This window comes from Amyelois transitella, chromosome 10, assembly GCF_032362555.1.
Source record: "Amyelois transitella isolate CPQ chromosome 10, ilAmyTran1.1, whole genome shotgun sequence".
NCBI lineage: Eukaryota > Metazoa > Arthropoda > Insecta > Lepidoptera > Pyralidae > Amyelois > Amyelois transitella.
The window spans coordinates 8,628,071-8,651,979 of record NC_083513.1 but is presented as its reverse complement, the minus strand read 5'-3'; the positions used below and the strand labels follow the sequence as shown (position 1 = coordinate 8,651,979).

The 23,909-nt window shown below is 36.1% G+C and overlaps 2 protein-coding genes across 5 annotated transcripts in view; both read right to left on the bottom strand.

Annotated features, from left to right (window-relative positions):
- The window catches only part of LOC106141412 (peripheral plasma membrane protein CASK), a 206,268-nt gene extending 198,748 nt beyond the window's left edge, over window positions 1-7,520 (bottom strand). For 2 of the 3 annotated variants that reach the window (XM_060946162.1, XM_060946163.1), the window contains exons 1-9: window positions 7,015-7,520; window positions 5,484-5,596; window positions 5,063-5,168; window positions 4,254-4,331; window positions 3,565-3,746; window positions 2,940-3,008; window positions 1,727-1,902; window positions 1,125-1,247; window positions 103-277 (exon numbers count right to left, since the gene is read on the bottom strand). In XM_060946162.1, coding sequence (XP_060802145.1) covers window positions 103-277; window positions 1,125-1,247; window positions 1,727-1,902; window positions 2,940-3,008; window positions 3,565-3,746; window positions 4,254-4,331; window positions 5,063-5,168; window positions 5,484-5,596; window positions 7,015-7,073 — 1,081 coding nt within the window. In that variant the 5' untranslated portion in view covers window positions 7,074-7,520. The remainder of the gene's footprint in view (window positions 1-102; window positions 278-1,124; window positions 1,248-1,726; window positions 1,903-2,939; window positions 3,009-3,564; window positions 3,747-4,253; window positions 4,332-5,062; window positions 5,169-5,483; window positions 5,597-7,014) is intronic. The other variant, XM_060946164.1, reaches the window with a different exon arrangement.
- Window positions 7,521-8,122: 602 nt separating this feature from the next.
- On the bottom strand, window positions 8,123-19,245 carry LOC106141415 (anosmin-1). Of its 2 annotated transcripts, none has more exons than XM_060946301.1 (10): window positions 19,125-19,245; window positions 18,367-18,663; window positions 14,749-14,935; window positions 14,001-14,199; window positions 12,495-12,679; window positions 10,718-10,860; window positions 10,326-10,485; window positions 9,558-9,699; window positions 9,081-9,156; window positions 8,123-8,575 (listed from the first exon to the last, which is right to left on the bottom strand). In XM_060946301.1, the coding sequence occupies exons 2-10, from the start codon at window positions 18,532-18,534 to the stop codon at window positions 8,408-8,410; spliced, it is 1,428 nt and encodes a 475-aa protein (XP_060802284.1). In that variant the 5' UTR covers window positions 18,535-18,663; window positions 19,125-19,245; the 3' UTR covers window positions 8,123-8,407. The 2 variants fall into 2 exon arrangements, with proteins under 2 accessions (XP_060802284.1, XP_060802283.1); XM_060946300.1 differs by having other exon boundaries at window positions 18,958-19,236.
- Window positions 19,246-23,909: the final 4,664 nt, after the last annotated feature.

Genomic DNA, 23,909 nt, shown 5'->3' with positions numbered 1-23,909 from the left:
CGACATCCGTGGGAAAGAGATGGGAGTGGTCCTATTCTTTTTTGTAATGGTGCCGGCAACCACACGGCACTTTATAACTAAAAATTCACGTAATTCATTCACCTGCAGCGGCAGCCTCCTCCATCATGAGCTGCCTCCTCGGCGCTTGCTCTTCGTCTTCTTCCTCGTCGTTGTGTGCGGCGGCTAAAGTGGCAGCGCGGAGGCGGCGGCGACTGTTGAACTTCTTCAGTTCTTCGACTGTGGCCGCCAGGTGGATGCGGTTTTGCTTGTCGCGGTCCTGTAATATAAGATTTATTAATTATTTAAATATGTTGCCTTTGTTCTTTTTTAGGCGATAGGCTAGCAACCTGTCACTATTCGAATCTCAATTCTATCATTAAGCCAAATAGCTGAACGTGAAGCTGAACTGTGGCCATTCAGTCTTTTCCAGACTGTTGGCTCTGTCTACCCCGCAAGGGATATAGACGTGACCATATGTATGTATGTATGTAATATGTACCAAAGATAAAAACGAAAGTTACTTATACTTTTTATTTAAATCTGGTGGTCCAAAAAAAAAAGCGTGTGCCACGAAAGTACATGCAAAAGCACATCAAACTCTTAATAAATTTTAATAAGATCAATATTTCTCCTATTCCAGCCAATTTACATACATTATACATATTCACGTCTATACATCCCTTGCGGGGGGGGGTAGACTTAACCAACAGTCTTGGAAAGGTGATAGAATTGACATTAAAAAGTGACAGGTTGCTAGCCCATCGTCTAAGAGAAGAAATCAAAATGTATAGGCCAATCCCTTAGTCGCCTTTTACGACATCCATGGGAAAGGAATTTTTTATTGGTGCCCAGTAGGTACTCACAGCACTCCAGCCAATTTCCGAGTTTTAAATTCGTATTATTTTTTCTATCTATACAAATAATTATTAGTATAAAAAAGCGATCGAGGCGAGGCGGTATCGAAAAACTTCAAGGTAAATTTCTCATCTGAAATTTTGTATTGTGTGCCAGTGGTTTTTCTTACCGCGCATATCTTAAAACTAAATCAACTTGTGATTCTTCTTAAATGATGATAGGCTCACAACCTAACACTATCTAAACCTCGATCGATTAAGTTCACTCACCCTTATCCACCGGTGGTTGAGAACTTCTTGTATGTTGATCCGCTGGGTGTGGTCCACGGTTAGCATCCGCTGGACCAGATCTTTTGCGGCGTCGCTTATATCGTCCCACATCGGAGCATCGAACTGTTGAAGTTTGTTATATTATATTTATTTTGATATATGACCCATTGACGTACAATCCCGATGAAATAAACAAATGCGTACGGACGTACAAAAATGAATCTAAACGTATTATAATAAAGCACAAAAACCTCAAATATAAAACTCTACTCGTTCACAATAACTGTAACTCACAATCTTATTGTCTATATTTTAATTAACTTATTTTAACTTTATTGTACAAAATACAAATGTATAGCGCAATTGGCGAACATATTGCTAGAAGAATTATCTACCAGTAAACCATTGGGTCTGACAAACTCAATAAATAAATATATTTATACCTTCATTCATTGTTTATTTATAAATCCTCGGTTCAATTCTCATTTGGAACACCTTACATTAACTGAATTTCAATTTCATTATTAAGCTAAACTGCCGAATGTGTGCATCCAGTTTTTTAATACTCCAAGGAAAAATACATGATACATGAATGTACTTACTCTCAACCTCCCCCGGCAGATGGCTTCAAACAATCTCTCCCTGGTGCCCGTAAAAGGCAGATATCCGACCAGTAACACATGGAGAAGGATGCCCGCAGCCCAAACATCCACAGGTTTCCCATACAGCTGACTTGAAACCACTTCTGGGGCCATATAGTGGGGGGTTCCAATGCGACCTGGACAAATATTTATAGTGGTATATTAAATTTTAAAAGATGGTGATTTTATATAAGTTAATTGTAGTTTTATTACGTATGTAGATATTACGTAAAAGAGGTTGTTTAGGTATTTACAGACTTTTTTAAACAGTGCATTTAAAATTCAAGAATTCACTTCCTTGAGGGCACACATTTTTTTAACTCTATTTCCAAATAACAAGTAAGATATAGGAAGCCTATTTCACATTACAAAAAAAAATGTGTTGCAAATAAATTAGACATAATAATAATATTAATGCTTTGTAATTTTATGATTATTTTTTTAAAGAATTGCAATATTCAAAAGACAATTTTAGACTTTGTTAGTTATTTCATTATTTATGAGGGCGCACTTATCTACCACATATTAGTGACATTGGGATTTAAGTGATATTGAAAATTTGTGTTACGGTGAAATGGTGCCGAATTCGTTTTGTTGTGGTGTTAAGCGAACTTGCAGTTTATTGCCTGCCACATAAGACATATGGTGTTGTGAATGAGCGGATGTGCCTGGTTTAAGTAGAACGGACGCGGGATAGACAAAACAGGGGTTCAAATTAATGTTTCTTTTGGTAAAAATTAAGCTTTTTTTATATTATTGATTCATCACAAGAAAAAATATCATTGCAAAGTTAGCAAATGCTTTATAGTGTTATTTGAAATGTTGTTTCTTTCTACATACATAACATAATGTATAGAATGTTAAATTTATGCAATGCCTACATTTAGTTGGTATTTGTTTTACTTATGATTAAGCAACATATCGATTAAATTTATTTTTATGGAGATATGAATGAATGAAAGTTCCACAGAAGCGCATTAAGACGTGCCAAAACCGACCAATCAGATTCCACTCTCAAAGAACGTAAGCCTCTGATTGGCCGGTTTAACACGTCACTGTTACAATGTTAACGTTCATTATTTAAATGTTTATACCACGCCCGCGTTTAGAACCGTGACGAAGCACTCATACGATCACAGTACCATGCATAGGGTAACTTCTCGCGAAGTCTTACCGTACTCGTCTGATTTCAGATATGCTTGACCCATAGGGCCCATTAGTGGCCGATTGTCCATCACCAATTCTGTACAATACAATCTATTGTCAGAAATATTCCATTTTTAAGGTCTTGTGTCCAAGGTTGGTAAAAGAACGCTATTTAGAATTATGACAGTTAACTGGAGATATTATCGTTCTTGAAGAAATGAGGATTTTTACTTTTTACCTTGTCGCTTACTAATTCTACTATGGAAAAGATGGTCCCGTCCCTTACTACACGCTTTCTTACTTATAATTGAATAAATCTATCAGTTTGCCTTCTCCTTTTTTCTCACAAACAATATGGATTAAAATTGAAATACACAAGTGGTTATCATTTTGATGACAGCCTTTGTTGAATTGAATCATATGTAAGTAAAAACTTAGTCAGGACTTGATATTATAATCAATAACATAATACTATAATATAAGACATTATTTTTTTTTAAGTCCAATTTAGTTTACCGTTTAAAGCCATTGCAATGGTGCATTTTTATATAACATAGCATGATAGAAACTAGAATAACACAAATTTCAATCAGACTTCAATAACAAGAAATTTACATATTATAATGTAATTCACAGCATCAATAATATCTTACCAGGTGGAGCGCGATGTGAACTAGGCGTCGGCAGCTGAGCGGCCACACCGAACCCGCCCAGCTTGACGGGCGCGCAGTTATCCCTGCCGGCCAGTAGGACGCAGTGCGGGCGCACATCCCGGTGGACTATATCGTTCTCGTGGCAATAGCGAAGCGCTTCCAGGATTTGGCGCATGTAGTGGCTGGAAAATAAAAAAAAATATTTGAAACATGATGTTCTGATATTTGGCTGAAAGGAGTAATACATTAATATTTACATATAATCACGTCTACATCCCTTGCAGGGTAGACAGAGTTAACAGTCTTAAAAAGACTGATAGGCCATGTTCAGGTGTTTGGCTTAATAATAGAATTGAGATTCAAATAGTGACAGGTTGCTAGCAAATCGCCTAAAAGCAGAATCTCAAGTTTAGAAACCTATCTCTTAGTCGCCTTTTACGACATCCATGAGAACGAGATGGAGTGGTTCTATTCTTTTTTTTTTTATTGAAAGGTGTAAACTTTGTAAATTCACATTTTGAACAAGATTTTCTTTTTATTTCATCACATATTCTTATCGTAACATTTTTTTTTCTTGGTGATACAGGAAATCAATATCGGTAAGTCTGCCGAACACGGAAAAACATGGCAAGGAGTCTACGACACAAAAAAGTTTGGGCAACTCTGGGCTAGCTCCTATCAATACTGACCAAGCCACAGCTTCACTGTAGACGAAACCAGCGCTGGCCCGACGGACGACTTCGAAGCATAAATCAGATCCATCCATACTGAAACAAAAGCAACATGAAATTATTAAACACCAACATTAAATCCTGCTGACAATGTGCTTAGAAGCCGAGATGGGTCCGCTTTCCAACTTTTTTAGCTTGCATACTGACTTTTTCTAGTACATAATTATAGTCACGTTCAGAGCCAACATTCTTCAATAGACTGAAAGGCCACATTCATCTGTATGGCTAAATGATACATACATACATATAGTCACGTCTATATCCCTTACGGGGTAGACAGAAGAGTCCCGAAAAGACTGAATGGCCACGTTCAGCTGCTCGGCTTAATGATGGAATTGAAAGTCAAATAGTGACAAGTTGCAAGCCCAACGCCTACAAAAAGAATCCCAATATATTAGTGTTTCCCTTAGTCATTTTTTACGATATCCATGTAACTATCAATGTAATCTCTAACTGATTTTAAACTTTCGCGTTGCATTTATACTATTTCTTAGTTATTATTCGGGCAAGTGACGTACCTTTATTTCATAGAATGACGATTAGACGACTTAATTCTCAGACATTTCAAATTATGTAACGATAATGTAGTGTTTATTCTGACCTGACCTGACTGACCTGATCCTGGTATTGCACTTTCAGACACTGAACTTCGTCGTTTTATGCACACCACTGCTGTCCCATTATAGGGACCCTTTTAATGGACAAAGAACGGAGGAGACTCACGTCGACCAACGTGGGTAGGTAACTAACAAAGTAAATATACTAACTATTCGAAGACCATGTACAGCATTCCCTCGGAGCTGTAGGTCTCGAGCAGCTCCACAATATGCGGATGTTTCAACATGTGACATATTGTCGCCTCGCGCTTCAAATCTGTAGACAGAAATTAACAATTCATAGAGACATTACTTGCACACTCCACTGAAATGGAAATTAATATTTAATCTTCATGAAACGTGTTATTTCCTAACTAACGACTGTGCAAACGGTTGCCTGCGGCTGGCAATATGATGCCATCAAATCTTAAAATGAGTTCGCATGAAGAGACCTATTAATGTCGAAGAAGCAAAAGAAGTACCTACCTATGCAGAGCGAACCGTCTCGAAAAGACTGAAAGGCAACATACAGCTTGAATTTGGCAAGACTAGACTGACCATTATATTTATAAGCCTTTTCATAACCAATTACCTGCAGTGCTAAGTCCAGGGCTAGCTGTGAAACGGGCAACGTCAACAATCTTCACTGCAAACTGCTGACCGGTCTGCCGATGTACACAGCGTCGGACTAAGCTGAATGGTCCCCTACAAAAATGAATGATTTGAAAATGATGGTTATTTTATAAAATTTTCATTCTTATAAAATAACAATTCGTATAAAATATGAGTCTTATGAGACTCATAAAGTTAGTAATTTTTGTACATAATTTGTATTGTATAAATCACATTTTAATTGTTAGATTATCAATTTTTCGAATGAAATATTGTTTCTAATTAAGCATTGTTCTTGTACAATATTATATTCCTTCTAAGGAATGTGATTTCATATCTACTTTCTTGCTAGTTTCCAAATGTTGACAGGTAGAGAATACTTTTGGAATTCATAGACTTTGTAAAAAATAAGGAATCAAATTGCAGATCTATTTATCTCATACCTATGGAGTTTAAAATTTTTAAACCAATTTAATAAAACTTATTGCTTATGAAGGCAAAGTAAAAATTAATCAATACATAATAATAATTACTCGTAGATCCACCAGACTTTATCTTTACTTAGATACCATTAGAAGGATAGAGGTAAAACATACTTAATCATATATACTTATTAATGACTAAGTACTAAGTACTATATTTAATTGGAAATATGGTCTTTGAAAGTTCGACGAGGCTGGCCCTGTCCCACTTTTCAGTCAGCTCTGCCTTATTAATTCCTTTCATTAGTCTGTCCTCATCCATTCTCTCAACATGTCCAAACCAACACATCCTCTTTCATTCCACACATTTCTCTTTCTTTCATGGACTTTCAAGGACCAATTTTCGAATGTCTTGGAAAAGTAAGTACACGGGTACTCCTAACATCTCCTTTTTTTTCCGGGTACTCTAATCATCGAATTTGCATGAAACGAGTAATGAGTGTGGAGGAAGCGGGAGAGGTCTGTAAGGATCGTAGCAAGTGGAAATTCATAGTCTTTGTCTACCCCAATGTGAAACAGGCGTGATGGTGTGTGTGTGTGTATGTATATTTAATTGGAATAGGAAATTAGTAGGACTTTCCCCTGAGATTGGAGCAGCATCCACAGATTTAAAAAATAATGACAAAAATCCAAGTTCATTTTAAAAACAGTTTTTAATAAGAATGCTAAGACTAATAAATTCCACTGTCTCTGCGCCCAGTAAGACTTCACCCCTTTGGCGTTAAGATACTTGATTCATGGGGAAGGGTGCATGTGGGTTTCACAAGGCACTTAGCAAACGGCTGAGAGAGGTAAAGGGAATATTGCAATACGGCGCGGGAATGCCACCTGTGTGATGAGAACCCTACCAAGGGGTCAAAACTTAAATAATATATTTTTTTTGTTTATAAGTTTAGGAATTTTACTTCATTTTAATTAGGTAGATTTATAATTAGTATACTTTAGAAATTGTAATAATCACATTTTGTCAAATTAATCATGTCCATTTAAGTTTTCAAATTCTTATAAGATCAGTATTGGACCACTTACTTGCCAATAATCTCGCACAGTTCGTACACATCGTCAAAAAGGACTTCGTCATCAGCCATTTTCACAAATTTATATTCACTTTTCAGCAAAGGGTAAAAGATATCATTTTAAGCACAGCCTTCAACGCGAATTCGAAGGTTACGCCCTGAGACGACACTCGCAATTCACAAGGATTATACACAGTAAATGAACACCAATTGATATTATATTAAGAAGTCTTGCATTTTATTAATTAAATAAAGCAGGAAAACCTGTGATAAAGCGTACATTGTGCATTGTGGAATAAATATTTAAAATTTACGTAAAACTTATTTCATAAACGACACTGTAAAACGACACCACTAAATAACAAAGACGTATTGCAAGGTAGAAAAGTAATAATTCATTTGAGTTTATGTGCAGATTGATAAATATTAGCAAAAAAATGTTGAATATTGTAAAATATTAATTTTTGTCTGAAAATACTTTATTTACTTTTGACAATCGGAGGGTTGCAAAAGTTCACAGTGAAGTTAGCGGTTTTTAAGATTGCCAGGCTTGAAATTGATTTTCTACTGACATTTTATACTTTTAAGTTTGTGTAAGCGTAGATAATTTTGTATACATTGCTTTAGATAGGTACATTTATGTCAAAGACTAGAATTTCTAATGGAGGTCGTTTTACTGATTTTGACGTGAATGTACGTATGTAGAGAGTGAATGGGAGCGTTAGAAAAGTTATGTCAGTTACTTACAATATTATTTTTGTACATTTGAACAATATTTCTGGTATTTCATAAAATTATCGCTTACTACAATTCCAAAGTGCCGTGTGGTACTCGGCTCTTTAAAATAGAACCACTCCAGCTCATTTCCACGGATATCGTAAAAGGTGACTAAGGGGAAAGCTAATAATCTTGGGATTTTTCTGTAAGACGATGCGATGGGCTAATAACCTGACATGGAATTGAGATTCAAATTGAACACAGCTGAACATGGTCTTTCAGTCTTTTCAAGATTTTAGCTCTGTCTTTCCTACAAGGATTTAAGCAGTTTGAGCCACAAAATTTGAAGCATGTAATGCTTAATAAGGGCTGAAATAAATAAATGAACACTTATCTGTGAATCATTTTATTCTAATAGGCATTACAAATAAATAATCTTAATCCTAGTTTCTATAATAGACTTACTGATACACACTATATAAGTATTTTTAATTGTAATACTTTTAATAATCTACTTAATTTAGATACATGAAAGGATGAAGGTTGATTTTCAACTACGTAAGAGAATTAAAAAGTCAAGACAATTTGTAATTTTCAAAAGGTATACCTGGTAGTTACCTCCAAAATGTAAATATTGAATACTTAGAACTATTGTTAAAATATTTCCTATCTACTGAAAAATCTTTTTTTCATGTAGTACAAATTGACTTAGGTCCTGTCACTTTTTGTTGAAAATATTCACATCCTGGCACAGTGACTAATAGCTCTGAGTCAGGTGACTTGGCTTTCCAAGCTCTATTAACATTAACTTTATAACTGCACCGATAGTTCAGCTCGTAGATTTCAAATGTTGTTTCCTGTAAATTAATGAATTTGTTAGAATTCTTCTTACATAATTACTGTATCAATGAATAAAATAATTAATTTTAAAAAATATCCTTTAATTATATCATATTTAGGAGATGCATTTCAAAGCAATATTGGTAGAAAATTATGTGCCAAATGAACAAAACATTTGGTACAAAAATTGTAACGTGGCAACACTGAAGTGACGTTTTAAAGTGCGCCGAGGTTGTACCTAACTTCGCTCCAAAAAATATTCCATCCTCCCTTCCCTTCAAATCCGACCGCCCGGCCCCCTCTTATTTTCTCCCTTGAACCATGGTTTATTTGATTGAGCCCGGGAACATGGGTAGGTAGATGAACCTATAATTTTAAAAGTGAGTTGGTCCGTCCTTCAACTTTGCTCTCCTGTTTTATTTTTTTGTGCTTTAATTGTCTTATTCTCAAGTAGGTACCTACCTACTTATATACTTAATATACTTGATGAATTATAAAGTCGATTGACGAGAAGTTACTTACTTCTGTAGCTGCAGTCAAATCTTTCTTTGGAATTTTTGAATCTGAGCATTTTACGGTCCTCCACTGAACGTAATATCTGAAAAAAGACAGAGGAAAATATACCTAGACAGCAGGGATTTCAATCATTACGTTATGAGTCATAACATAATTTTTTACATACTTGTATGTAGGTCATAACTTATGACCTACATACGAGTGTTACCATGTAAAAAATATGGTCAATAGAATATATGTCTGGATGTTTGTACTCGCATCACGCGATAAATACTTATTGCTCTAATTTGCATGCGGTTTTTCCAGATTTCCTCATCCCACCCCTCTAAGGGGGCAATGCAAGGGTCAGCTTTAAAGTTCTGAGATTGTCATTGAACTTTTTCGGCGAACAAAGTCGCAAGCGACAGCAAGTAGTTCCACCAAGGTCTCCTCATGTTTGTGTGTTCTCGGTTAGGTACATAGGTAAAGTTAAAATTTACATACCTTCCTGGTTTCTCAACAATTCCAGGTGAAGGTTCCCACGAAATTCTAGCTTTTATTTTATGATTGTTCCATATTATTTTATGGAGTTTTAGTCCTTTTATCCTCTTTTCTTTCTTCTTCAGTGCCTCTGGTGGTAGACTGTCTGCAAGGGTTTCATAATTTGATAAGAATAAAAAATGTATTAGATACATTTGGAAGTTAGAAATAAGTTGCTGAAACCATAATAAATAAAAAGGATGCAGAGAGGTTGCAACTAGGAAACAACGGTAGATTATTATATGAGAATATAATCCTCAAAACTATGCTGAAAGATCTTAACTACGCATGGTGAAAACGATAAAATACGAAAAACTAATTATATTCGGAGTTTTATGCAACGTCCATTATTGCAACCGTTATTTTTATTTTGTACATATATAAATGGATGATCATGTGTCGACATCACTTATGTCACACACCAACTGCTAATCATTGCGAAGAAACTGACGCGCTCAGCCAATAGCAGCGAATAATCTTAATCGCGCAAACAAAGATTTTACGGATTGGAGCATAAATACAACCTCCGACTCAACATCGTCGGAGCCACCAAAGGGAAGAGCTTCTCCTTGGTGGCGGTCGAGCCCGAATCATCGCTCCCGCTACAATCTTATGCATTTTCTGTAAAGATTGCGTTAGCAACCGGAGTCACAATTTAAATTTCCAAACCTAAATGAGCGCACAATAGCAGCACCGTTTTCAAATTATGAAAAAGTTTGCGTTGAACTTTACCTCGCTGATTATGATTAGTCAAATTTGCGCTGGTCGTGTTATAAAAGATGGCTGCCTTGTCGCTCCGAAGTCTGCCTAGCCCAAACTGACTGATAGACTGTACTTGCAGAAAGTACATCGAATTGGGTTGAAGGTCTTTTATCTCGATCGATGTCTGGTCCTGCAATTTAATATGACGTAGCTGAGACTTCATCGGTAAGGTGCTTTATTGTGAAACTGATGAAATACTTCAAGAGATCATCACCAGAAATAGTGTGATTTTAACCTTTTATATGAGATCCACATCAAATACTTAAAACATGGTCAGTTTCATGTGATACCTACAACAGTGAACAAAGTTGTGGAGAACAGTTGTTATACCTATCTACCTAGATCACTGGTAACTTCCTTACCCTGGGCACTGTCTGATGATTGACGAGGACAGAATCGAGCTCTCCGTTCACCCCTCGAGCTCGGCGACTCCACAAAACTTTGTATCGCATGATGGGCAAGTCTGAAACTGGTTCCTTCCAATCCAGTTTGATCGTCACCGTTCCTGAAACCATTATAAAACCTTTAAGTCAAATAGACCAAGAAATGGGACTACCTTCATATGTTTTACTTATCATGTTTAACCGACTGCAAGAAGAGTATGTTATCGGTACAATTATATACATACGTACGTAAAATCACGCCTTTTTCCCAGAGGAATAGGCGTACATATTATATTTTTTAAATTTATTACTTGTTAACTAGTCTGTTATGCTCGCGTGACTGTCGTTTCTTGCATGTCGTATATAGTCATCGGCAGGCTTCCGTCTATACCTAAAATTGGTCCCGGCAGCTAGTTGTATTACAATGTTACCAGGAACGAACTAGGTATGCGTGGTTATGCCACTTTCGCCTTGTAGAAAGAACTTCCTATCGTGGGTTTCCTGAAAGACAGGATTTTCTTTTGCACGAAGCGGATGAGCTTGCATGAAGAGAGTTATGAATGTGGATGAAGCGTAGGAAGTATGCCCCTCCGGGAAAAACTATGCTTGATATATTTGCTTGCATTACTCGCATCATAGACTAGATGCAAGAACACAAAATAAAAGAGCATAGTTGAGGGGAAAAATATGCTCATAGATGATAAATGCTTAGATAATTGACTTAATATTATAATTAATTATGTCAATGCAAAGATGGCACGAGAAAGAATGTTTTGTCATCAGCATAGATGTAGAATCTAGTGTTGCAACAGAACTCTGCTTCCGCTTCTGCATCTGCAGAAGTTCCGCATGTTTTTTCAGTTCCGTTTCTGCTTCTGGTTCCGCAAACTAATAACAGAACTCGAAACGGATGCGGGGCGAGAGCGACCCAAATACCCCCATATCTTGCCAATAGTTCGCCAATACTTATCAGCTCCCCCCAGCAGTGTAGCCAGCGAGCAATTATTTAGCGGAGCTGGTTTAATATATGAAGAACATAGAAATAGGCTAAAAGGTGAAAAAGCGGCCAAGTTACTCTTTATTAAATATAACTTGCCGCTATTTAATTTTGACTACTAATTTATATTCTTACCCACGACGGAACGCGTTTGGGGTGAGAGGTTGTTTGTGTGTTTGTTTGTGCAAACAAATGTTGCCATTTATCTTCAAAACCACTAGTCCGATTTTAATGCGGGTTTCAGTGATGGGTTTGGATTAAATTGCTACATATTCTTAGATAGGTTTTACGTCAATAATTCATCAGGGGGCGCTTTAGTAGACATTTCTTTATGAAACCAATTTCATCGTTTAGAGTAGATAGGTTGGTACATTTAAACCATTATGTCGTGGGTATTTCAAAATTTTTAATTTTGTTACTTGTACTACTACAAATTTAATAAAAAACATTTAAAAATACAAAATTGTGCTTTTTCTTTATAGTATTAACGCTTCCGTTTCCGCTTCCGTTTCCGCTTCCGCTTCCGTTAAGATTTACTTTTGACATCTGATTCCGTTTCTGCTTCCGTTATGCCAGTTCCGTTGCATCACTAGTAGAATCCCCCCGAGCGTCACCTCATCCGTCTGCTGATAAAAAGTAAATACCTACAGTGTAGTTTGTTCCGTTGCCTTCTTCTACGCTTACACTTCGAAAGCTATCGTATATTTTGTTGACGTCATTAAGTGATACCCCGTTAATAAAGAACTTGTTTGAGTTTACCATTTTCAGTCTTCACATGTCGCACTCTTAACTTCTTCGGCGAGGGTGGCGGTCTGGGTCCTTTTCTAGGTGTGAAGGGAGCACTTGGGACAGAAAAGCCCCTAGTGCCCGCGACGGACACCGCAGCGACCCTGAACCGGTACCAACGGCCAGGTTTCAGCAGATTCCGAAGTGATGCTTTGGTCCTGTGAAAAGTTAATTTGTTTGGTGATTCTCATCATCTATTATTGTAAAAAAATCTTTTATAACATTCAATATATTAAAAATGTATATAACGATTTTCTTGTTACTATCACGCCTGTTTCCCGGAGGGGTAGGCTGAGACCACAGAGTTAAAGTTTAATAGGTACATTAAATAATAACAACTTCTTAAGTAACATTTTACACCCAATGCGTAATGATTTTTTTTATAAAAGCTATTATTATAACTATCGTTTTTCTTTTTTAACCGCTGGAATTATTTTATAATAATTTCACGCCACAGCATTCGTTTTTCTGTCACGGTACAATGGATACGTAACGTAACGCATGCGGAAGTCACGTCGCTAAAACATTTAGCTGAACTTTTTACATTTGACTCTTTGAAATCTTTTGCTTTATCGAACAAATTTGCAATGGTATGTAATAATTTTATAATATTGTTTCACTTTAAATTAGGGCATCGTTGTGCCAATGCTTTGATATCCCATGATGCCCTCAAATAATAAGGGCGTACGGGGGGGTTTTAGTCAGTAGGCTGGCATACTGGATGCCAGGAGTCCTACATTCTCCCGGTTGAAGACCAGAGGGGTCGTTCGTAAACAGGATTTCCCTTTCGATGACAAAAAAGGTAATAACTTAGTTAAAAGTTTTTATCTACTGCGTGCGAATTTCCCAGCATTAGAAACATGTTTCATATCTAAATACTCTAGCGCCAGCCAAAAAAATTAACAATAGCTGAGCATTAGAGAAAAAATGGCGCACCGATCCCGATGATATAATTGAAGGGGACAAAAAAAATGTCATCGAACTTGCTAAGCTATTGTTCGCCATTCCATGATCTCTCATTGACTGGCGATTGATAATAAATAATGTTTCTTACATTATAGATTTAATGGGTTTTGAGAATAGCGCAACAAAAAAATATTTTGTACCTATTGCAAATACTTTTGACAATGTAAAGCTTAAACGGTTTTTGGATAAATATTTTTAAAATAAATTGCAAACTGTAAAAATATAACAAAAGAAAGAATAGTCTGTTAAAATTATTGCAGGGTTGTGCCCAAATCGTACGTTTATTTACTTAATATTTTTATATATAGTTAATTACGCAATGTGTAAGAGCACAGAACGGAATAGATATCAACAGGTATAGACACTACTCGTAATAAATTAAGTAATATATTATTGCACCATATACTACAACTATAAACAATCATTTTACTATAAATAGATACTTGAATTATTTGGTCTTTTCGTATTAGGTCTACGAAATTATTTATGATCTAAAATTGATGCAACACCTACTTATTAGTTCTCAGTAAAAGATTCCATTCTCCAAGTCTCGCTTCTTCATATTTTGGTCCTAAATGGTGTTGTTCCTCCACAAGGTAATATTTTCGGCCTAGGACAGCTCTCGCCGCGTCTCCAACCCCGTCTGTCCATTGAATTAAAACCGATTTCCGCTTCTCTTTTACTTTATCCATTACTGGTAAGGCTGGGAGACCTGGTTACATTAGAAATAAAGAGAAATGGTTAAACAGGTAGATAGAGAGCGTCGGTGGTGGAATCGGCACAGGTTCAAATCCCACTCCAGCAATTACCAATGATTATTTTCGAAGTTATGTACATTAGTTTGAACACTAACCGATGGTCTTACGGTGAGGGAAAACATCGTGAGAAAACCTGCACATTCAGGATGGAAAAGGAAACTGGATGTGTAACCATGATCGATCATATACGGGTTAGGTTCCCCTGCAAAGGTTATGGAGGTCAGACGGTCGCTTCGTGTAAAAACCTGACCCACCCAATCTAGAATTCATGGTCAAAGGGCTCCTCTCCAAAGTGGTGAAGATGACATACATACATAAAATCACGCCTCTTTCCCGAAGGGGTAGGCAGAGACTACCTCTTTCCACTTGCCACGATCTCTGCATACTTCCTTCGCTTCATCCACATTCATAACTCTCTTCATGCAAGCTCGGCGGTTTCGGGTACTTTTGACGATGACACCGGGACTAAACTTACTAATATTTAAAATCTAAGTTAACTGTACCTGGTAGCGTTAACAGATCAAGAGGTTCGCTACATGTTGAACCGCATTTATGATGGCAACACCTTTGTGTGCCGTCACATTGAGAATCAGTATTGCATGCTTCAACACACGCAGCCTCCCACTTCGGAGTGTCTGATACAGGGCAGGTTCCAGGCTTCTGCTCTTGGGCTCTGCATTGTGATCGGCACTGAAACATAAAATTATATATCATTAAGCCAGGCTTCAGAGCAGAAAAGACATGGAAAGGTAATAAAGTACACATTCACATTTGAATTCAGATAGAACCAGACGTCGTGAGGATACCTGCACATTGAGAGTTTGGAATAACTTTGGTGAATAACTTTTATCCAATAAGGATTAATATACCCTTTAATCTGCGGAAGTCAGACAGTAGTATTAGCTTCGTGTAAAAACCTGACTTTATCAATCCAGGATCATAGTCATAAGGTGTACCCCACGATCCTCTCCACAAACGTCAAGAAGATGTTAGTGTTACCAGATTGAATATTACATTTGAGTATTACAACCTTGAAGATCATCAGTTTTTCGGATACGTGAGTAGAGCTTCTACTTGTTTTCTAAATGCAGCCTTCGTTTGTGCAGCTTTCCATTTGCATGGCGATAAAAATAATTAGCAGATCCCGGCTAAGAGTAACGGCTCGGTTGAAGCACTTAACACTACCGCAACAGATAATGGTCCTCCACTGTCTACAATGTAGGCTAGTAATTTGAAATAACGGATTCTTAGAAATAGCCAATTACAGAATGCATCATGTTGAAGCCAGATTACCTCTGCTGTATTTACGGACAGTTTAGCGAAACATCCTTGACGAATATTACCTGTTTTCTCATCAAAATATATTTTCGCGTGAACAATTGATCTTCTACTGATAATGAGGAAAGCATGTAAGAATATACTTGGAATATATGTTTGTATGTAGTAAAAAATTTAAAACGTTTTATAATTCGGTTAAAAGAACAAACAGATGAACGTGGCCTATCAGTATTTTCAACTCAACCTCGAAAAGGATATAGATGTGATTAAATCTATGTATGTATATATGTAACAATTTTTAATAGGTATGACTAGTGGATTTGTGTAATTTTTAAACCTAAATGAACAAGCTATGAAAATTATGTATAAACCTGCTTTACCAAGTTCGTCGTAACGATGAACAAGTTTTCAACTTACCATCAAAGCTAGATTCACTTTGATGCATGTTATGAATTTAAATTTAGCGATACTAACATGGATAAAATTAAAAGTAGACATTGAAAATTACCACAGAATTTGTACGGTTGACACGAAGACATGACATTTATTAGCTAAAGGGGCAATTTGCATAACGTCATTCATTCGTTCCGAGTAATAGTCTGTTCCCAAACTCATTAGCAGTATAGAGAGAAACGCAAATTAGGTATAATTAGTACTTGTAAACTTTAGTCATGTGCAGTGTAAACCTTTTGTGTAGGAAGCGGGAACTTGAAAGTTACATTTCTAACGGTAGTCACTAATAGGAATATAATGAGGTGTTTAAAAAAATACACCTTGTTTTAAGTTATGCCAAAGGTGAAAAAAAAAATTTATTGCAAATAAAATATATTGAAATGCTGTGTGGTTCCCGGCACTATTAGAAAAAATAATGAGACCACTCCATCTCTTTCCCATGGATGTCATAAATGGCGACTAAAGGATAGGCTTATAAACTTGGCATTCTTCTTTTAGGCGACAGGCTAGGAACCAGTCACTATTTGAATCTCAATTCTATCATTAAGCCAAATAGCTGAATGTGGCCATTCAGTATTTTCAAGACTGTTGGCTCTGTCTACCCCGCAAGGGATATAGACGTGATTATATGTACTTAAAATACATAGATGAGCTCAGGGCTGGTTTGAACTTTTCGGCGGATGACATTGGATGTGTTGTCTACAATTACTTATACCAATACCAGTTGCGGGGATGAAATAGGAGTCTTGGTTAGTCTTAGTCTATCAGGAATCTCTCTAACTTGTCTTACATCCAGGGTCGTGGTCATATGTGCAACCCCGGACTCCTTCCTAAAGAGGTGAGGATGCTGCCATGATCAAAGCTAGGAGGATAAATTAGTCTATCTTTTTTATAAGCTTTCTATGGTTTTCCTCAGTGGGAAATAACGCGGTTCATCAAACCGTGACGATGAATCAAAATATCTCAATCTCGAGTGACGTGCGGTTAGTTTGATGCTCTTTTGTTTGTTTAGAAATTGATTAAAAAAAGTGATAAGTGCGTATGTTGCCACTTCAAATGTTGAATCATTGGAAATTTGCTATAGTCGTTTTGATTTGGTCATTTCTATGTTTATTTTTGATTAGATTATAGATATTTTGATTTTGATCGCTATAAAGATTCTTCTTAGATCGAGTTGTAAATGGCATTTTTTTTTGTTCCTCTGTTCAGTTCTCTTGAACTCACCCGGCTTACATTAATTAAAAAAAATATCACATAAAGACAATAAAATAAAAACATGGTGAACCAGATGTTGGCATTAAACAAATTAAACACACACCACTTATTAAAAATTTACAAACAACAAGAATTAATAAATTAGAGTATGTACACAAAACGGCAACAACTTAATAAAATGATTGATACCTTTTTTATGATACAGAGTTATCTTGTAAATAATTAAATCGTTTTTAACACAAACGTAAGTTCTGTTCTCATTCAAAACACAACAACTTCTGTTGATGCACTTGATATGAATCACTGCTTAATGAATGCATCTTTGTATCGTAAAGGGCGTATCGTAACATAATTTATCGCTTTCTATTCTACTACTGTTTATGTATCTAAGGTCAAATTTAAATCTAATATTGCAAAAAATATCAATTACAAAATTGGAGTGTTTTTTTAAAGTACCTACCTATTTACATAATTGGACTCAACTTTGAAGCGTTACAAGTCAGCACCTTAGTTACTCAATAAGTTTTAGTTAAATTCTTTGTAAACTAGTAAAACTAGCAGCTTAGTAAAAGTAACTTCTCTTTCGTCTTTGCATGTTCCCTTCACCACAATGCTTCAGGGCCCGAGGTCCACCTATTATGGGTATTAAGCGGTTATGCTTATGACCTTAATTTCGAGTTTTATTGTAATAAAGTTTCATAGTTTTCTTACAATCATGCAAATAGGTTGTGTCTAATGTATGCAAACGGGAATTAACTGGAACATATCTTTTTTCGATTACGGGTCAATCATGTGGCCATGGTCGATGCAACTGGTCGAAATGTCAGAAATAAAAGGGTATACTCGCGTTAATTCTCGTTTAAAAGTACCTATTTAGATTGTGTGTTGCTTTTGAGATCTGAGCGGGAAAACAATAGCATATTCTTATTTTTCTTAAACCTAGATAAGCCTAGAAGATAAATTTTTAACCAATAAATCCATATATATATATATTTTTTAATGAAACATGTCACAATGGTGATTATTTTGTTTTACTAGGTAAGTGATCTGTTTTCTGCCTACTTCCGTACAAATGTCAGATTCCACAAACCAATACAATATTTATCATTTAAGAAGTCGACAAGTTTATTATAACACTTTTGTGAACATGAAGATTATGTTATTTAATATCATACCTTGCTTCTACTTTCCTTGCTTCCTTCAAGGCACACCAAGTCGCACCTCGCTTTCGACAAAGAATTCGTCTGATGTTTTGAGTATCTCTTCGTTTTTGATGCAACTAGTGGTGTCAATGCTATCAGCACTAGTACCACTAACATTTTCATGCTCATTTTGATCGTCATTTTCACTTTCAGTAATATTTTTAAGTCTTTCAATTTATTCGTTAATTTATTTGGTTACAATGTGTTTGTTTACATCACTTAAGTCTTTATTTTCCATATTAAAGATAAGTTTATATTTTTCTGAGTTATCTGTGGTAATACTAACAGTTAAAAAAATTTGCAAGTAAATTTTTCTAGTTACATAAAATGAAATAAGTACTTATGTGCTATTTTACTGATTGAATGTCTCGAAAATTGGATTGGACATTAAACCTAAAGTTTTATAATGACTAAAAGCGTTATATTAACAATAAAAAGGTTATCCATATGAGATAAAGAAAGGTATTATCAATTGCATTAATAATTGGTGAAGTCAGAAAGCAGCCTACCAGAAATTAAGATAAAATATGTAATTAAGATTATATATAATGTAACTCAAATCACTTGTTTCTATAGAGATATCTTCCTCTCCAAGTATATAAATAAGTTAAGTCTTATTTAAGACAACTTTAATGGGCAACAACAATTTTAATCGTTAACCTGCAAAAAATGCAGTGATAATAATTTTAAATAATTATTGAATTATTCAAATGGTTACTCAGGAAATCGACCTTATCGAATTGGCGATCGATCACTGCACGATTCAATTCAACCCTATAGTGTCATCGACCTTTTTGGCGGTAAATCGCGAATTTTGACAGGTCGCGGGCGGTTTATTCGAATGGCGCGGCAAGACTGGTGTTGCGCGTACGCATCGCAGTCTCGAATCGTGCACTTGGCTCATTAATACACATCGATGATGCTTTCCTGCCTGAATGCCGATGACGGAAGGCTGCTTTTACCAGCCGGTTTCCTAATTAAAAAACGGCTAAGAGTATAAAACGTGTGGCGCCACAGTGTTCCGTACGTAGAATTGTTCTGATAAATAGATTGATTTTGGCAATAAATTGTGCAAACAATTAACCAATAAATAATGTATTTTATCATCCGATATTTTCAGGTTATGATGACATTTTTCCATGAACTATCGGCATAAGCTTTCACAATATCTTGTGGATTTTCGTTTGCATCGTTGCTTTTCTGAATTGTGAACGGCATCATTTTTAGAGCCCCCTACTTCTAGAACTGCTTTCAAACAATAAAACGCATTCCCAATTCTGACCATCATCATCAGACATGAAAATCTATTTACTTTAGAGAAAGATCTGAATGTGGAAGATATAAGGCCACTTTCTGTTATTATGGTCATGAACCCCTTGAATTATCACACCTATTTGTTACACCCATAATGGACACAGACTTTGACGTTGTATAATCAAATATTGATAATGACATCAATGTTTAATAATTTTTGGACGTCACATAGGTGTCGACGAGGGCTGACGTAAATTGTTATCAGCACTTTTATTATAAGCTGTAGTTTTGATATAATTACGCTTATCCAATTGGATACAAGAGATAATGAAGGCAGGTTCAAGAGACTACAATTCGGTTTAACGGAAGCGAAATATTCGCAGACAAACACACATACATACAGGTTAAACTGAGAACCATCTTTATTTTGAAGGCGGTTTTAAACAAATTTAATTTTGTAACATAACCCTAAACATTCCACGGCTTCCTGTTGCATTTACGATCGATGTCAATGTTGCCAGTTACATGTATTGTGTAATTATGATGTTATTTGTGTCTTCAATGATTATGTTTGTACATCCCAGATCCTGGGGGACCCAGGAATCTTTAGGGAAGCGTTTATTTGACACACAAATAAATTTGTGCAGAAATGATCAGGAATTAAGTTGCGCCCCACTGTCCACCTAATCAACAAAGTCGTCGAACTTGCATAATATTAGGGAAAATAATAAACGGATTTTTAAAATTGGTAACATTTTAATTTTAAAATGTTCGAACGAAACCATCACCCATCCAAGCTCTTTTTAGATCCGTTGGAGTTTTTTTTCTGGATTTTTTTTTCATAAGACGCGTGTTTATCTTCTGGTTAAATGCTCAAAGGCCTCATCAGATACCGTTTATGATAACATCAAATTGTGAGTGAGTCACTTACGCATCACAAACAACAGTTTTACAGTGAACAACTAATTAATCTCTTGAAGGGCATCCGGTGATCTCTAAAGTGCAATCAACCGGTCGTTGCATCCCTGTGCCTCTTTTACGATGTAAGACATATTTTGCGTCTTATGAACTTCTGACGTCTTAACTTGTGCTTATGAACCATAGATAAACATACATTCATTCGTCGTTTTTTTCCCTTGCGGGGTGGGCAGAGCCACCAGTCTTGACTAACAGGCCACGTTCAGCTTTTAGGCTTAATGATAGAATTGAGATGGAGTGTTCCTATTCTTTTTTGGCGCCGAGAACCATAATCGATATACATAAGTATGATATACAAATGAATATAGAATCACTTCTAAGCGATACAGCATTAGGTTCATGTTATGTCAACATACAATACAGTACAGGTAAACGTGGCTTGAATCTTTTCGAGACATTTGGTTCTCTCTATCGTATAGATAGAGACGGGTATAAATGTCTTTAATTGCCACCTGGCGTTAATCTTGGTTACATGCTCACCACTCTAGTGGGGAGCCCAAGGTACCTAAGACTTTTGACCATGGATCCAAGACTGGGCTTTTTACACGAAGCAACTCGGGTCTGACTTCTTTTTCAGGGGAACCTAACCCTTATTGGATCATGGTTACACATTGAATTGATTACATGTGCAGGTTTCCTCGCGATGTTTTTCCTCAACATAAGACAATCAGTTAGTATTCAAACTAATGTAGATATTACTAGACTTCGAAAATATTCATTGGTACATGGCCGAAGTGGGATTAGAACTTATGCCTTTATGCGCATCAGGAATTTTTTTTAACCTGTCACCGTGATGACTCGACCTCAGAGACTAAATGTAATCTTTGTGTTCTGTGAATTCGACCACCAATTGATTATATGTATGTATGTATATATCCGAGACTAATGAAATGAGTTGTTTCACTTGTGTTGACATTATCAGTTCCCGGTGATAAGACGATAGACGTATCGGACGCACATGCGGATCTAAGAGTGAGTCTATAATTTTGACTCGCATAATATTATTTCGATTGACATAGTCATCGTTGTTATCATTTGTTTTTTAAACAAATATAATACAACAGTCCAACATATTTACAGTAGGCATAGTGCAAAGTTAAGTTTACTTTTTATTTAGGCATTATTTCAAGAGATTTATACTATTGACATAACATCAGTATATATATAATAGTTAGGAGATCCAAATCCCCTTATAACGGTATTAGCTTCTTAGCAATAGGTTAAGAAAATAATTATTATATTTATTTTTATTAATGGTCTGTTAGTGAAAATCTAAACGCAGATGCGCCTTTACACCGGGAACACACATAAGAGGGAAATATTTCTTTGTTTATTAGTAAAAAAACACAAACAAACATATATAAAATACTTCATGCAATTTTGTCGAATTCGGGTACTCCTCTTGACCTGACATTTTGCGATTTTTACTTATAGAGTAAAAACTAAGGTTAATACTCAATTACGAATATCATAGTATAATATGGGCCATAGGGCCGTGTGGTTCCCGGCACCAATAAAAAACAAGAATAGGCCCACTCCATCTCGTTTCCATGGATGTCGTAAAAGGCGACTTAGGGATAGGCTTATTAACTTGGGATTCTTCCTTTAGGCGATGGGCTTGCAACCTGTCACTATTTGAACCTCAATTCTATCATTAAGCCAAACAGCTGAACGTTGCCTAGAAGTATGTATGTATATATAGAATAACAAAGCGGAGTATTTTCAATGGCAGTGAATAGCTTGGCTAATCAAGACAAAGTCTTATCGAATGAAGTTTATCCGCGTCTTTGTGAGCCCATTTATCACCGCCATTTCGTTTTTTATTTCGTTAAAAGGACTAAACAACTAATTAGAAAGGCTATTTCGGTCCAATTCTGAGAATGGAGATTGTTGATTTAATAGGTTGATTGTTGATAATGTTTCATGGCATGGATGACTTCGGAAAAGGGCGCGAAAGATTGCATCGAGATCATGGAAGTGTGACATTCTTGTTGTATAAAAATTTATACATGCCTATTACTACAGTTGCAACTAACTTACTGATATTGTGACGTTTTGTGAGGTTTTGTGTCTGTATAAGATTGTGGGAAGATTAAAGTTCCTTCATCGTCCTGTCTCGGAAGGAGCCTAGGGTAGGCCTGTAACCACGATCGCAATGTTAGTGAGGTAATCGAGTACACGAAGCGGTCTCCGTATTTTGAGGATAGTCAAGTATGTACATTTGTCAAATAACAAGCCTCTCTTTCATCAGGAGTTAAGAACATGAGCTTAGAATTTAAGGTCTAAAATTATTGAATAAGACAAATGTTATTTTCCTATTATAGTCCTAAAACAATAGCTAATCAGAGTCTTTAACCTGTAAGTGCATCCATTTGGGTGGTATTTTTTGTGCCTTGGTTAGGTCTTTCAGGCTTATCTTTAGACTTTGGGTGATTGATTGTCAGTCGAGCAGTAGGATTGCTTTTATCATTATTATTATTTAATAGATTATTGTTATTTTGCATTCAGAAACGAAGGTAAGCGACCTCTCGATATTCATTTTATAGATGTTAGTTATTCATAAATAGTAAGATCATCAACACACTGGGGTTGGTCCCGATCGGGACCTCCCTTAAAAGGAGTTCGGGGTTGCCATGTGTGAAGATGATGAGCGGGTTAAAGTGAGCTTAAAATAACGCGCAACGTAGCCAGTACTCTGGTCCTGAAAACAGAGTATAATTATATAAGTTTACTTATGTATAAGTATTATTCCATGAGTTTGCTTCTTACGACAAACATAAGCTAGGGATAGACGATAATAATTATTTACCCTTCTGTCATAGATAGATAGAATACCCTTTATTGCTCATAAAATTATAACAATAAATTTATCCTAAGCTTATATATTATTGGTAATGTACGAAGTATATAGCCATAAAAGGGGTATTCCCCTAGCAACCGTCACTATTTCAATCTCAATTCCATTCATTAAGCCATACAGCTGAACGTGGCATTTCAGTCTTTTCGGGACTGTTGGCTCTGTCTAACCACAAGGGACAAAAACGGGATTATATGTATGTTTTTATGTAATAAAAGTCTCGAACATAGTTATCAACGGTAGACCGAAACAATTGAATAGAATTTGGCGATTAGAGTTATGATAACTTGGGCATCTGCTTTACATTAGATAGTTGCAATTTAGGCAGCTACCAGTTGGTAGAGTGGTTGTTAGGATCAAGTTAAGGACGTCCTTGAAAAAGATCTGGTCAAGGTAACCCGAAACCATCGAGCTAATATGAAGAGTT

Coding starts and splice junctions, on each gene's coding strand:
- LOC106141415 (XM_060946301.1), bottom strand. CDS start 18,534: ATGACGATCAAAATGAGCATGAAAATGTTAGTGGTACTAGTGCTGATA. Junction 12,680..14,000: donor CTTTTACTGAGAACTAATAA/GTAGGTGTTGCA, acceptor AACTTTTCACAG/GACCAAAGCATCACTTCGGA. Junction 9,700..10,325: donor GACTAATCATAATCAGCGAG/GTAAAGTTCAAC, acceptor AAACCCTTGCAG/ACAGTCTACCACCAGAGGCA.